This window comes from Danio rerio, chromosome 10 (genome assembly GCF_049306965.1).
Source record: "Danio rerio strain Tuebingen ecotype United States chromosome 10, GRCz12tu, whole genome shotgun sequence".
Lineage (NCBI taxonomy): Eukaryota > Metazoa > Chordata > Actinopteri > Cypriniformes > Danionidae > Danio > Danio rerio.
Genome location: NC_133185.1, coordinates 47,229,828 through 47,242,933, shown reverse-complemented (window position 1 = coordinate 47,242,933; position 13,106 = coordinate 47,229,828). Strand labels below are relative to the sequence as shown.

The following is a 13,106-nucleotide window of genomic DNA, read 5'->3' as shown; positions in this document are numbered from 1 at the left end:
GATGATCACTGGAGCCAATCACAGCAATATACTTTTGACAAAGCTAGATGTTAATTTAAGAGAGCCGTGGTGAAAAATATTTCTGAGAAATCAATTCTGACATTTAAAAAAAAACATCGCTAATCTCTTCTGATTCGATTATAAGATTAGTGTTAAGCAGCAGATGGTGCTCTAGGCTAGTTTTTAACAGCAGATGGTGCTCTAGGCTAGTGTTTAGCAGCAGATAGTGCTCTAGGCTAGTTTTTAAACAGCAAATGGTGCTCTTGGCTAGTTTTATACAGCAGATAACGCTCTAGGCTAGTTTATAACAGCAGATGCGATCTAAGCTAGTTTTTAACAGCAGATGGTGTTCTAGGCTAGTTTATAACAGCAGATGCGATCTAAGCTAGTTTTTAACAGCAGATGGTGCTCTAGGCTAGTTTATAACAGCAGATGCGATCTAAGCTAGTTTTAACAACAGATGGGATCTATGCTAGTTTTTAACAGCATATGGCTCTCTAGGCTAGTTTTAAGCCATACACTCAAACGCTCCCAATGAAGAGCACTTGTGCATAAGATTAATGTAAACATAACTCACGATGAACAAACTTGCTTAAACTCCCTACCTGAAGATTTTACGTTTAAGTGGTATTTGTAAGGAATTGGAAGCAAGCAGAGTATGTCTGTTTGTAAAACATCCAGCGCAATCTGCTGTTAAAAACTCAGAATTGATGCAGAACACTACTGTTTGCAAATATTGCAACAGAGATCATAGCAGTAAAGGATATGAGGATGGTGGACCCAGAGGGTGTCGTTGAGCCAGTCATGGGCATTATCTTGCTGAAGCATTTTGTCGTAGGTGATCTTAAGGTATCGGATGTCCTCTTCGTCAATGCCATCATTCCAGATGTCATACAATATGGTCATCTCCTCAAAGTCAGAGCGGGGCATGAAGCTGGGACGGCGTGGTGAAGCGACAGGCGAGTGCATAGACAACAACAACTCCTGCCAGCCCCGTCTCTGTCGCCGCGTCTTCTGAATTGGTTCCTCAACATAAAAAGACGTCTCCTCAACCTTGGGTATGATCGTCGGCACTTGGCTTTCTTCTTTCTCAGAGAATGCGGGTTCACCATCTTCTTCTTTGATGGATTCTGAAGGAAGGTCTGGGTATTGGTTATTGACTGGGAGCTCTGGAAGTGAAGAGGCCTCTATTAAAGTAACTTGAGGCTCTTCAGAATCTTGAATCCCTTTTTTATTCTTAGAGCGTACCAGTTTCTTCTTTGACGGAGTATCATCTAAGGGCACAGGAACATCTATCATTGGAACAGGAAGTTCTTTTGGAGAAGCGGGAAAGGAATTCTCTATTGAAGCAGGAGGAGAGCCTTGGGGAGGCAAAGCAGGCTCCGGAAGTGAAGCAGTAGGAAGGGGAGGACCAGGGAATGGGGAAGAAGCAGCATTATTAGGTAGGCTGGCCTGGGGAGAGGCACTGAGTAGAGGCTCTTTAAAGAGAGGCTTCTCCTCCAAGATCTCAGACGAGGCCTTCCTGTGAATAGGAAGGCCTGCAGATAAACCAGCAGAGTCAGGGAAAGCTGGAGCAAAAGTAAGGTCTCGACCTGGAGTCCGAGGAATGCCAGCACTGAGCACAGGGGATTGAGCGGGGTAAGAGAAAGGGCTGCCGAGAATATGTGGCGAACTCAAGCTGTTACCTGTTAGAGGAGTGTCACTACCTGGTGTGACAGGAACCGTATCAGTGCTCTGCAACTTGCCCAAACCTCGAGCTCTATCCATGAGGTCTCTACCGGGTGTTCGCGGGATGTCCTCTTCTGTAGGCAAGCGCCCACGCACAGGCATATCCGGCAAAGTTTCAGGGGGTGGAAGAAGGGATTGTGGATCAGGAACGTGACTTGGAGGAAGTGGAAGGTGCATGGAGGGTGTAGGAAGAGATCGAGGGACTGTGGTCTCTGATTCTAGGGGAACTGGGCCTTCATGACCAGGGGTTCTAGGGAAGTCTTCTGTGGGGATCTTTGGTCGGGTGTCCTGATCACTATCTGCAAACGAACCTGTTGGGGTTGGTGGACGCAAGTTACCAACTTCCTCCAGACTGGCTTCAGTTTTGGGCACTGGAATTTTCACCTCCAGATCAACGTCTAGTTCGTCAGCTGGAATGAGATGAGAAGTAATTACCATCTGACGTCAACACATGATTCTCAGACTACATTTACATGATTACACAATTGCATCAGGCTACAAAAACAGAACATTTTTACCATGCAATTATATGAATACTTTAATTAATAATACTTTATTAATAGATTTTTGAATTATCACTATTCTTTCTAGATTAATTTTCTAAGTTTAGTTTATAATAGCAGATGAAGCTTTGGCTAGGTCTTAACAGAAAGTCATGCATGAGGCAAATTTTTAACATCAGACGATGATCTCGGCAAGTTTTATTTAAGATTTAATTTATTTAAGATTTAATTAATTTAAGAGTGCACATTTACTATGAGCAGTACAATGTATTCAGCAGCACAACAGCCATGTAAACAGCCCTTGACTGCATGCCTTCTGGTTGACTCGCGGGATGTTTTCTCCCATACAAATTTTCAGCTCGAGTTATTTGAGATAGTAGATGCAAATTATGTATAATTCATGCCACTATTTTGTGCTAATTTACTCATGCAAACACATAATTCCATGACTTAAAACAGAATAAGTGTCTAAAGGAAAATCAATCTAAGAAAAAAAAAAAACAATCAAGACTCTGACCTGGCAATCCTTTGGGTGAAGGGGGTCGCACCTCCTCAACTTTTGTCTTGATTAAGCTCACCATACTAGGTTTGTGATCGATCTCTGCTTCATCTACAGCCTCCAGTCTGCCTAGCTCATTGGGTTCCTCTTCTGGGGGTGGTCCTGTGGGGGTACTGGGGGCTTTTACCTCAACAACCTCCTCTTCATCAGAGGATGAAGTAGAAGTAGTTGATGAAGACGTTGAGGTTCGTGCATCCACATCCTCTTCATCATCCATTCCCACTATTCGCTCTTCTTCTTCCTCCTCTTCCTCTTCCTCCTCTGAACTTGATTCATAGTCAGATGAGCTCTCGCTCCCTGAGGAATCAGAACCAGATTTGGAGGACGATGAGCTGGAAGCTTCTGAAGAAGGCAGATGGTAAAGGTTATTATCTCAAAGTTATTACAGCTGAACACAAGGGCACAATATTCATCAGCCTCTAGTCATTAAAATCATTACCATCATCTGATGAGTCAGACGATTCACTCTCGCTGGAGTGCGATTCGCTCTTCTTTTCATCCTCTTCCTCCAAATCCTAAGAAGGTACGTTTGCTTTTGTAAATTTGGTTCAAATACAAATAATACATATATAATGCATAATAACTACGCTTGACTAAGATTTGATGATCATAGACAAAAATAAAGTTTAAAGGACACCGGAGTGTGATGACCTTTTAAGGTGGTTCAGTGGTTTGAACTTCCAATCTGCAGTTTCAATGCAGCTTTAAAATGATCTAAATCACAGGTCCTGAACTTAATTCCTGGAGGGCCGCAATTCTGCACAGTTTTTCTCTAACCCTATCAAACACAGCTGATCTAAAAGATCGAGGTGTTCAAAAGAGTCATAAACACCTCAGTTAGATCGGCTATGTTTTATCGGGGTTGGAGCAAAACTGCAGAGTTGTGGCCCTTCAGGAATTGAGTTTGAGACCTATGGTCTAAAGAATTCTAGTCTTATCTAATGAAAAGTTTTGCTAATTTTGAAAAATAAATAAAAACATGCACATTTTAACTACAAAAGCTGGTCTAGCACAATCTCTGGGATGATAAAGAAAACTACTGATTGTTTAACCAAGGCCATTATTTTCTGCTGGGATTGTTTAGAGCCTCTTTAAGCTGATATTCAAACCACTGAGTACCATGGAAGATGCGGTGTTCAGATATGAAAAGTGAAAAAAAAGAAATAAACATTGTGGATGAAAAGGTGGTGACTAAATTATGAGAGAAACTTTTATTATGGAAGTGAACAAATCCTTGAATCTTTGTAAGCTCATGCAATTGTACTATTACTTCCCCAAGTCACAAAAGAACTGTAGATGGTGCTCACCTTGCCAGAGGACAACCTTTCAGATGCATCGTCCACTGGCTCTTCTTCATGATCTGAAAGTGACGACTCCTCTTTACCAGATGTTTCCTCCTCCTCCTCACCTTCGCTGTCCAGCTCCAGAGGCCTGGCTGGTCTTCGTTTAGAAGAAGAACCAGCTGGATCCACTCTGGATCCGTCCGTGCGACCCATTCTTTCTGACTCTGGAAAAAAAATGTTACTTAATATATATATAAAAAAGACACTTTTTAAATATTTTTGTTATATTTAGCTGATATTTGTACTCAATCCCAAATGTTTCGAAGAATATTAAAATACAAAGAAATAAGTTATTTTAACTAGTGACATGGAGCATGTGCTGTGTGTTCATGCTAATGCCATCACACATCCTCAATTTCTGCTTTGGTTTTATAAAAAACAGTGAAAGAGCAGCAAGGACTTATTATGTTGTGTGTTTTATTAGACTGCACAGAGCAGCATCATACCAGAAGCCTAAAGTCTATTCAGTCTGATAAAACTGCACTGCTTCTTCTCCACGAGATCATGAGCAGAAGAACCGAAAGTGTTGGACTGTGGCATAATAATAGATATACTGCTTTCCTGTCTTTGACAGCTTCCAGCATTCCTCTGCTTCATGCTACCATAATATTAAGCGTTGAAAACTTTAGTTCATCTATCAACATGACTTCCGCAGGCGTCCTGTGGGATGATGAAGACCCCAATTCCCATTTTTGTACTAAATACACACCCTCTAGAGGTGAAAATGACATATAGTGGCTTTAAATGTGTTGTGAGTGTTTAAGTGGGAATAAGCTACCCTAATAACCTCACAAATCAACCCGGTAAGTATCAAGAACGCACCTTCATCCTCCAGCTCATCGTCGACAGGTGTGGATGGCCGGACCCTTTTGTTGTCACTGGTGGATGTCGGTTCAGGGGGCTGTTTCCTCTTAACCTGCAAACGAATGAGCAGCGATTAATAATGAACAACTTACAGGTATAATGATGCTTAAAAAAAAGTAACAACACCACCAGGTAGTGTTCTAATACCTTAAAGGACGGTAATCGAATGCCACGCAGGCCGATGCCGAGACCCATTCCCTCAAAGCCCAGACCCTCGCCCTTATTCCAGGGTAAATGCGAGGACATTGTCTCTTTGGGTTTGGCCCGTTCTTTCTCCTCGTCTTTGCCCTCACCTGTTTTCACAGGTGTAAGTGTAGCCTGCATGTGCAAAAACACCATAACACCATTAGATAATTCTGCCTGTATAATGGCATGCCTTCAAGTTAAGCACTTCTGTAACTTAGCAAGTGGTGGTTTTCTATGGGACTAACTCTTCAAGAACATTCAATTCTGGAATTAGTTAACATTTATTTTGCAACAAGATTAAACAGGAGAATTTGGAGTTTATTGCCGTATTAGCGTCAATGGCTATTACATGGCAAAAACTGTTTATAATAGGGTTGTCATGATATGATACCAATCAATACTGAAATTAAAAAATTGTCCATTTCCCGGAAAAATTTGAGCGCGTTCATAAACACCAATGATTTGCCATCGTGTTCACATGCTCAACACCAATGACTGTGATTGGCCGTGAAGTAGGGGTGTCAAAATGAATAGTTTTTCCGGTGCACCGCCATGCAGATAATTCGGTACTGGTTCAGTGATAGATCATAGCCGATTATTATGTACTGACTTTTATCTCATATACGCTATATTGTGGTTGTTTACTATGGCGAGGGAGGCAAGTACAAGTAATGAAAACACTCCAACTACTTAGCAAGCACACATTGCCTCTCCTCTCAGCAGTTCCAGCAATACTTGTGGATTGTGGACCCAGACATGAGCATGTCTGCAGAACGAGTTTCTCTTCTTTGTCTATCATGGATAAGCTGTGATCACCGCTGCTGTTTATGTGTCACTCATCAGTGAACAGCGCCAGAGCATTGGACCTTAATCGCAGCCCTTTCTGTTGAGCGTGTGACCAATCATAAGAGTTAAACAACTCGCTTGACAATGCTCAAAAAGCAAGCGAGATAATATTTACGTTTGTTTGCTTTAAATGCTCATGTTGTTCTGTGCATGTCCTCGAGTTTTGCTTGATATATTCAAAAAGAGTAAGCAGGTTCTTTGAGCAGGTAAAATTAAAGGTACAGGTCATATAGCTAACTGTATTAAAGGGCATAATTGTATTACAAATACGTAGAAAATGTATTTATGAATTATACATTTTAAATACAAGAATTCTTGTGCTGTGAAGTAAAATCTAAAATTGTGTATAAAAAGCATTGTTAATGCACTGTGATGCACCGAGATATCGAATTGAACCGAATCGATGGCATGATAATAGTTACTGAACTAAACCGTGAGACCAGTCTAGGTTTACAACTCTAATGTGAAAGTCTTCAGTTTACCGAAGTCACCTCTGTTGACTGAGTGCAACTACAGATACATGGACACTGGAGCATTTTAAAATCACATTGATCAGCTGGTTTGTTTATAAGCTGAAATTTGAGCGATCTGATGAATCAAGTCTTTAAAATGCACCAGTGTCGCTGTATCTGTGGTAACACTCCATAAACAGCGGTAAGTTCAGTGAACTGATGACCTTCACGGCCAATCACAGTCATTTCTGTTGAGCATGTGAACACAATGCCAAATCAGCTCTGATTAAAAATGAGCTCAAATGTTGATGGGAAAATGACGTTTTTGAAATTTAAGTATCGATTAGTATTCAATTCCAGTATAGTGACATCCCTAGTTTATAAATAACCCTTTTATTGACCTTATTCTAAAATGCGGAAGTGCGCCTGTTTTCGCTATTGTTTTAGAACTTCCGATTTAGTCGCCTATGGGAGAAATGACTAGGAATAATAAACGGCAGAAAACGGTCAAACTACTTGCTCTACAAACAAATGTTTGCATGACTATACAGACCAAGTAGAATGATATAATAAGGAAAAATAAGTATGCAACATCAAACAGCGAAACGAGCAGTTTATAATGTCTAAAAATAAATGGAAGTGAATGAGACCGGAAGTCTCGAGTCAAAAAGATTCAAATGACTAAACCCGCTCGTCGTCGAAGAATAAGGTGAATACATGTTTATTACAATAGAATACATAAATGATAATAAATTACACACTAAATGAAAATCTAAAATCTTTTTCTTTTCTGTTATCAGGAAAAACTCTTGTGATTTGTAATCTCTTTGTTAAGAGTGTCCTGAATGGACAAACAATAAACACCACAGACTAGACATCAAATTAAATGAATACAAAATACAATTAAATATTAATCATAAGCGTTGTACCGCCAAAAAATATCCAAGCTAGGCATGGGATGATAACCGTTTTCAAGGTTTACCGTGGTTTAAAAAAAAAAAAAAAATCAAGGTTTTAAAACCACCAAAAGTTTCTGCTATGTTCCTACAGTGTATGTAGGATTTTCTATTTATGCTTTTTTAGGGCAACAGTATCTCCAGCAGAAAAGATATCTAAAAATGCCCTTTTAAATTGTAAAGAAATCTGCGTTTTAGAAACTAATGAAGAGGTTTTATTTATCATGACATGTTTACTGCTCCAAAATATTTTAAATGTTTCTAAAAAATAAAATATATAAAGTTCAATGGGAAAAAAGTTTTAGTTTTTTACCCAGACACGCAAAAAGAATATATTTTGGAGCAGTAATCAAAATACTGTCAAACCATGAAACCGTGATATTTTTATCCAAGGTTATCATACCGTCTTATATCTTATACCGCCCCTATGCCTAATCCAGGCTACACAATAAAATTAATAAATGTGTATCTAAAAATATCATAAGATTATATAATGGTTTAAGATAAATATTAATACACTAAAATGAACAGACTAAGTAGTTTAGTATTGACAGCTATTCATTCATTCATTTTCTTGTCGACTTTATTAATCCGGGGTCGCCACAGCAGAATGAACTGCCAACTTATCCAGCAAGTTTTTACGCAGCGAATGGCCTTCCAGCCGCAACCCATCTCTGGGAAACATCCACACACACATTCACACACACTCATACACTACGGACAATTTATCCTACCCAATTTACCTGTACTGCATGTCTTTGGACTGAGAGGGAAACCGAAGCACCCGGAGGAAACCCACGCAAACGTAGGGAGAACATGCAAACTCCATACAGTAACGCCAACTGAGCCGAGGCTTGAACCAGCGACCTTCTTGTTGTGAGGCGACAGCAATAACTACTGCGCCACTGCTTCGCCCTATCGACAGCTAAAAGATGATTCATCTAAATCATGCAGTAACTGGATTTTTAATATCTACTTTAGATTTTAAAAATATGTTAAAAAAATATATATATTCACATTTAAAAATAGATCCTTCAAATTCTCTCCAGATAAGCAACTGTTGTCTTATAACATTAGAAAATAGTGTTTGTTTTATATTTAGGATGCTATTATAATAATAACATTATTGCATACAATCCTAATGGATGTGTTAGCCGCAGACTGTATTATAATATGTCAGATGCAAAAATTTACATATGGAAAATCATAAAAACATTTGTGTTCACTCTATCACAAGCCAACACTACAAATGAAGGGACGCAATACCTCTGAAAGCTACAAATCAACTTGTCACTGATTTTAGACCGGGCACGACTTCAATCGCTTGAAAACCAAATTTGCTGCATTTGTTATGACTCATTTCCAAAAGCATTTACATATCCTTCAACGTGTATCGTGTAACATTTAAAACAGGGCTGAGTTTGCAAAATGGTGCTTACAATCGTCAAAAAAATGACAGGAACACACACAGCACATGGTATACTGTGGTATTGTTGTGAAAATCTGCCCATAGTGATAGTATTCTTCGTGTTATGATCAATCCCATGATCCCCTGACCTCCGCTAATGTTTGAAGGGAAAGGCACGTTCACGTTTTAACCGATCCAGCACTTTATATTTGGTACACTTCATATACTTTTACTATACTACAAAGTGGCGTAGAATAGTGTTTAACGGTGCGATTTGGGAAGCATCGATTGAGTATAGTGACATCCTTAGCACTTACCTTTGCCGAAAGCTCCTGTTTGTCCCACCACTCATCAAACTTCCTGAAGGCCACCACTTCCACCATCTTGCGGTTGAGATCTTTCTTCATGATGGCCTTCAGCTCTTTGACGATAGCCATCAGCACTCCATCTATGGTGGCTTTGTGCGGGTCTTCCTTCTGGGGCTCGTAGCCAGGTGGGGGAACAGCGGGGTTAAATTGGGGCATGCTGGGTAGTGGCCATGGTTGCCCATGGAGCGTGTCTGCAGGAGCGCTAACCACTGACAATGGTGGATACGGACCCCCAAATGGCATGGCGGCAGGATTGGCACTGGGAGCAGGGTACGGGTAAGCGTACGGATGCTGGCTCTGTGCCATGCGACTCAGCATTTGAGTCTGCATCTGAAAGGGCATCTGGAGCAACTGTGGTAAAGAGCTAAGCAGATCTACAGGTAAAAAATGCATCATGCCATAAGAGTGCAGTGGGTGGAGCATCGGGTGATGGCTAGGCAAGTGGGAAACGGTTGAATGGTGTGGAAGGTGGTGCGGCGGTAGGGGGAAACCAGCCGCATGGGGCAGCGGGGGAAACCCTGGTGGAGGCATGGGGATGGTCTGTATTAGAGACAATGCTGAGTTGACCACAATGTTTTTGTCACAGTCCCCGCTGGCGATCGGCGTGCCAGGCATCTCATCGTCAGATATCTCCATGTCTTCACCTGAAGACTGATGACCCTGTGTTTAAAAAAAAAAAAAGACATTAGCATTGCACAATATATTGGTTCAGCATCAGCTTCACAATGTGAGCATCAACAAAAGTCACAATATTGAGTTGAGAGTTGACCAGTCACCGCAAAGTTTAATCATAATGAAGCCAACGGCATTTGCATGTGTTTTTAAGGCCTGTGACTTAGAGCTGCACAATAAATCGAAAAAAGTTTGCAATCTCGATTCGACCCCCCAGACCAGGGGTGTCAAACATACAGCTCGCAAACAGGTTTAATCCGGCCCACGAGATGATTCTGTAAAGTATAAAACGAGCTGCAATTTTTCAATAAAAGAGGCTGCTGTTCTAATTGTGACCACTGGATGGCGCAACTTCAAATGGTAAATATCATCTGATAAAGCAGAGATTCTCAACCGGTGAGCCGCAGCCCAGTAGTGGGCCTCATTAGCCACGTTTCCACTATCGCGCCTAAAGCGAACAAGCCAGGGCGCGTTTCCACTGTCACTTCCGGGGCCTAATCAGGCCAAAGCAGGGCTTTCTTAAGGCCAGCGGCCAGCGTTTTTCGGCGCGCCGAATACCTTGGGCCAATGTAGTGTTTTTTTGTACATTAGATCAGTGGTTCTCAAACTGTGTTACGTGTATCACTAGTGGTACGCAGGCTTCCTTCTAGTGCTAATCGGAGAAATGAAATATGTCATGTACATGCTACATATATTTCAAAAATGTATTAAAAAGGATGTATATAATATGTCATATATGACATATAGCCTACATTTCTGAGGTAAACTGCAACGTTTTTTAACTGTGCAGAGTTGTAGCTGCTTTACTGGGCCTACTGCGCTACTGTATTTCAATACTGCTCATTTTGGTGGTACTTGGAGAGACAATTTTTTTCTGAGGTGGTACTTGATGAAAAAAGTTTGAGAACCACTGCATTAGATCCTTTAATTTCTGTATGTGAATACTGTTAAGGCCCGTGCACAACAAGACGTTCTTTGCTCACGTTTCCCGTCAACATTTAACGCCACGTGACTAAATAAAAGACGTCAATGTGATCGTGCACACCAACATGCAAAACGGCAGGCGCAAAAGAATCATTTTTAAACAAACGCCTCATGCTCAGTTTTTTTTTTTTGACACACCGCAGATTAGCACTTTTGTTCATGTGCACGGAGCTGCTGAAGTTACAGTAAACAGCACTTGAAGGTGCTCAAGTTCAAAACTGTCAATGCGGGTACACATTGAAGATGCCCAGAGGGGATATAAACATGGAGCAGCTTATTGCTCTGATGAACAATAATCATTTCTTCATCGCTAGAGCTGCAGCTGCTGCTTGAACCATCCATAACAACAAGCGTGTCAACTTTGTCTTCTTCTTCTGTGTTACAACAGGTGTCAGAAGCTTAAAGTTGTGTGGCGCCATCTAATGTCAAGGACCGATTTTGCATACTCTTCTGCTCGACGCCAAAGAAAATCACTTGGGGTTGAATCCGGAAAAACGTCTTGAAAAACGCTGACGATAAACGCAAACGAAAAGCATCCCGGTGTGTAGGAGCCCTTAGACTTTGTCGAAATTTCCTCCCCAATATTTCACTTTTATCTCTGGTCTTTTGTAGTCATCTTTGCCTGTAATTTGTTTGTTATATAATTTATAATGAATAAGTTACAAAATCCTTCTTATCATTCATTCATTTTTCGGCTTAGTCCTGGTCGCCACAGCAGAATGAACTGCTAATTTATCCAGTATATGTTTTACACAGCAGATGTCCTTACAGCTACAGCCCATCAATGGGAAACATTTAAACACTCTCATTCACACACATACACTACGGACGATTTTAGCTTACCTAATACACTTATAGCGCATGTCTTTAGACTTGTGGAGGAAACTGGACACCCGAAGGAAACCCACACAAACACGAGGAGAACATGCATACACTTTTTTTAGAGTTGAGTTATTTATTTTACCCAATAGTTGAGTTAACATATTTGGTGCTTTGTTGGGTTATTTTAACCTTTATTAGGCTATTTAATAATAACTCAACCAGTTGGGTTAATATTTAGAATTTTAACAGTTAACTGATTCAACTGACACAAAACAGCTGTATTAATATGTGCAAGTAATGTTGTTTCTGCGTTGTAAAGTTTATTTAAGCTCGAACATAATAATATTGTAGTTCTTTTTTATCAAATTACCTCTGGTGTCATATTTTTTTTATTCGTTTCACCAGCACTCCTAATTATTGATGATATTACAAACGCGCGTTTCATAGCCGATAAAACGCTTTCTCTACCATGTTCATCTCTACAGTTTTTTTGGGAGAAAATAATACACATATTTGGGATATTCAGCTGTCATTCTCGCCTTTAGGACCCAGCAGAGACATTCGTTATTTTACATAGCCATAAATCGAAAATAATAGTAGTACTTCAAAAGTAATACCAGAATGGAAAAATAACATTTAATCAAAATAACCCAATGCATTGGGTTAAAATAACCTATAATAACCTATAGTTGGGTTATATGTTGGGGTATTTTTAACCCAGCTATTTTAGTTTAACTCTTTTTATTGACAATTCTCAATCAGAGAGGCATTACAGGTGAGGCAAAGAAAAACCACAACACATTACTTTCACAGTGTAAATAAAACACTGAGTGGTTATTAAACACATTCCTTACTCTCTGAACCATATTGAGATTGAAATAAAGTAAACAACAACAACAAAAAAAGAACAAACAAACCAAAAAAAAAAACAAGAAAAAAACACATACATATACATAATAATAATAAATTAACAAATGACACCCAAGTAGGCCATTACCGTTAAATGTAAAATATCACACAATTTCTTTTTTTAATACACTATTAGATAAGTTTGTATCATTTAAAAGCAAGAGGGGGGGGGGGATGTCAGATACAGACAGGGTTAAATATGCAATATGGTATACATAAAGCTATTTTTTTAAATACAACAGAAATGGTTGCCAAGCTGTATAGAAATCCTCTGTTTTGCCATTAATTGTGTATCTAATTTTTTCTATTTGAATCAACTGTAACAGGCCATACATCCAATAAAAGTAGTTTAACCCAGCAATTTTAACAGAGTATTATTAACGGATATAAAAGCATATTAAAACTTTTTTTGTAAAAGCAAGAAAGAATATTGCAGGGTGCTGTTATAAAGGACGACCGCAACACGTTCTATCCCAGAGCTAGTTTCAGAGTTCTTTCATTTTGCT

At 39.8% G+C, this 13,106-nt stretch overlaps 2 protein-coding genes across 10 annotated transcripts in view; one reads left to right on the top strand and one right to left on the bottom strand.

Annotated features, from left to right (window-relative positions):
• Window positions 1-13,106, top strand: part of ess2 (ess-2 splicing factor homolog) — a 779,665-nt gene that overhangs the window by 97,782 nt on the left and 668,777 nt on the right. The window lies entirely within an intron of this gene.
• setd1ba (SET domain containing 1B, histone lysine methyltransferase a) overlaps window positions 1-13,106 on the bottom strand; it is a 38,788-nt gene that overhangs the window by 10,579 nt on the left and 15,103 nt on the right. For 4 of the 9 annotated variants that reach the window (XM_073914119.1, NM_001045134.2, XM_073914120.1 and 1 more), the window contains 7 exons: window positions 9,163-9,873; window positions 5,145-5,315; window positions 4,956-5,049; window positions 4,098-4,297; window positions 3,230-3,305; window positions 2,749-3,132; window positions 768-2,138 (listed from right to left, as the gene is read on the bottom strand). In XM_073914119.1, the coding sequence (XP_073770220.1) occupies window positions 768-2,138; window positions 2,749-3,132; window positions 3,230-3,305; window positions 4,098-4,297; window positions 4,956-5,049; window positions 5,145-5,315; window positions 9,163-9,873 (3,007 nt within the window). The remainder of the gene's footprint in view (window positions 1-767; window positions 2,139-2,748; window positions 3,133-3,229; window positions 3,306-4,097; window positions 4,298-4,955; window positions 5,050-5,144; window positions 5,316-9,162; window positions 9,874-13,106) is intronic. The other 5 variants (XM_073914123.1, XM_073914122.1, XM_073914121.1 and 2 more) reach the window with 4 other exon arrangements.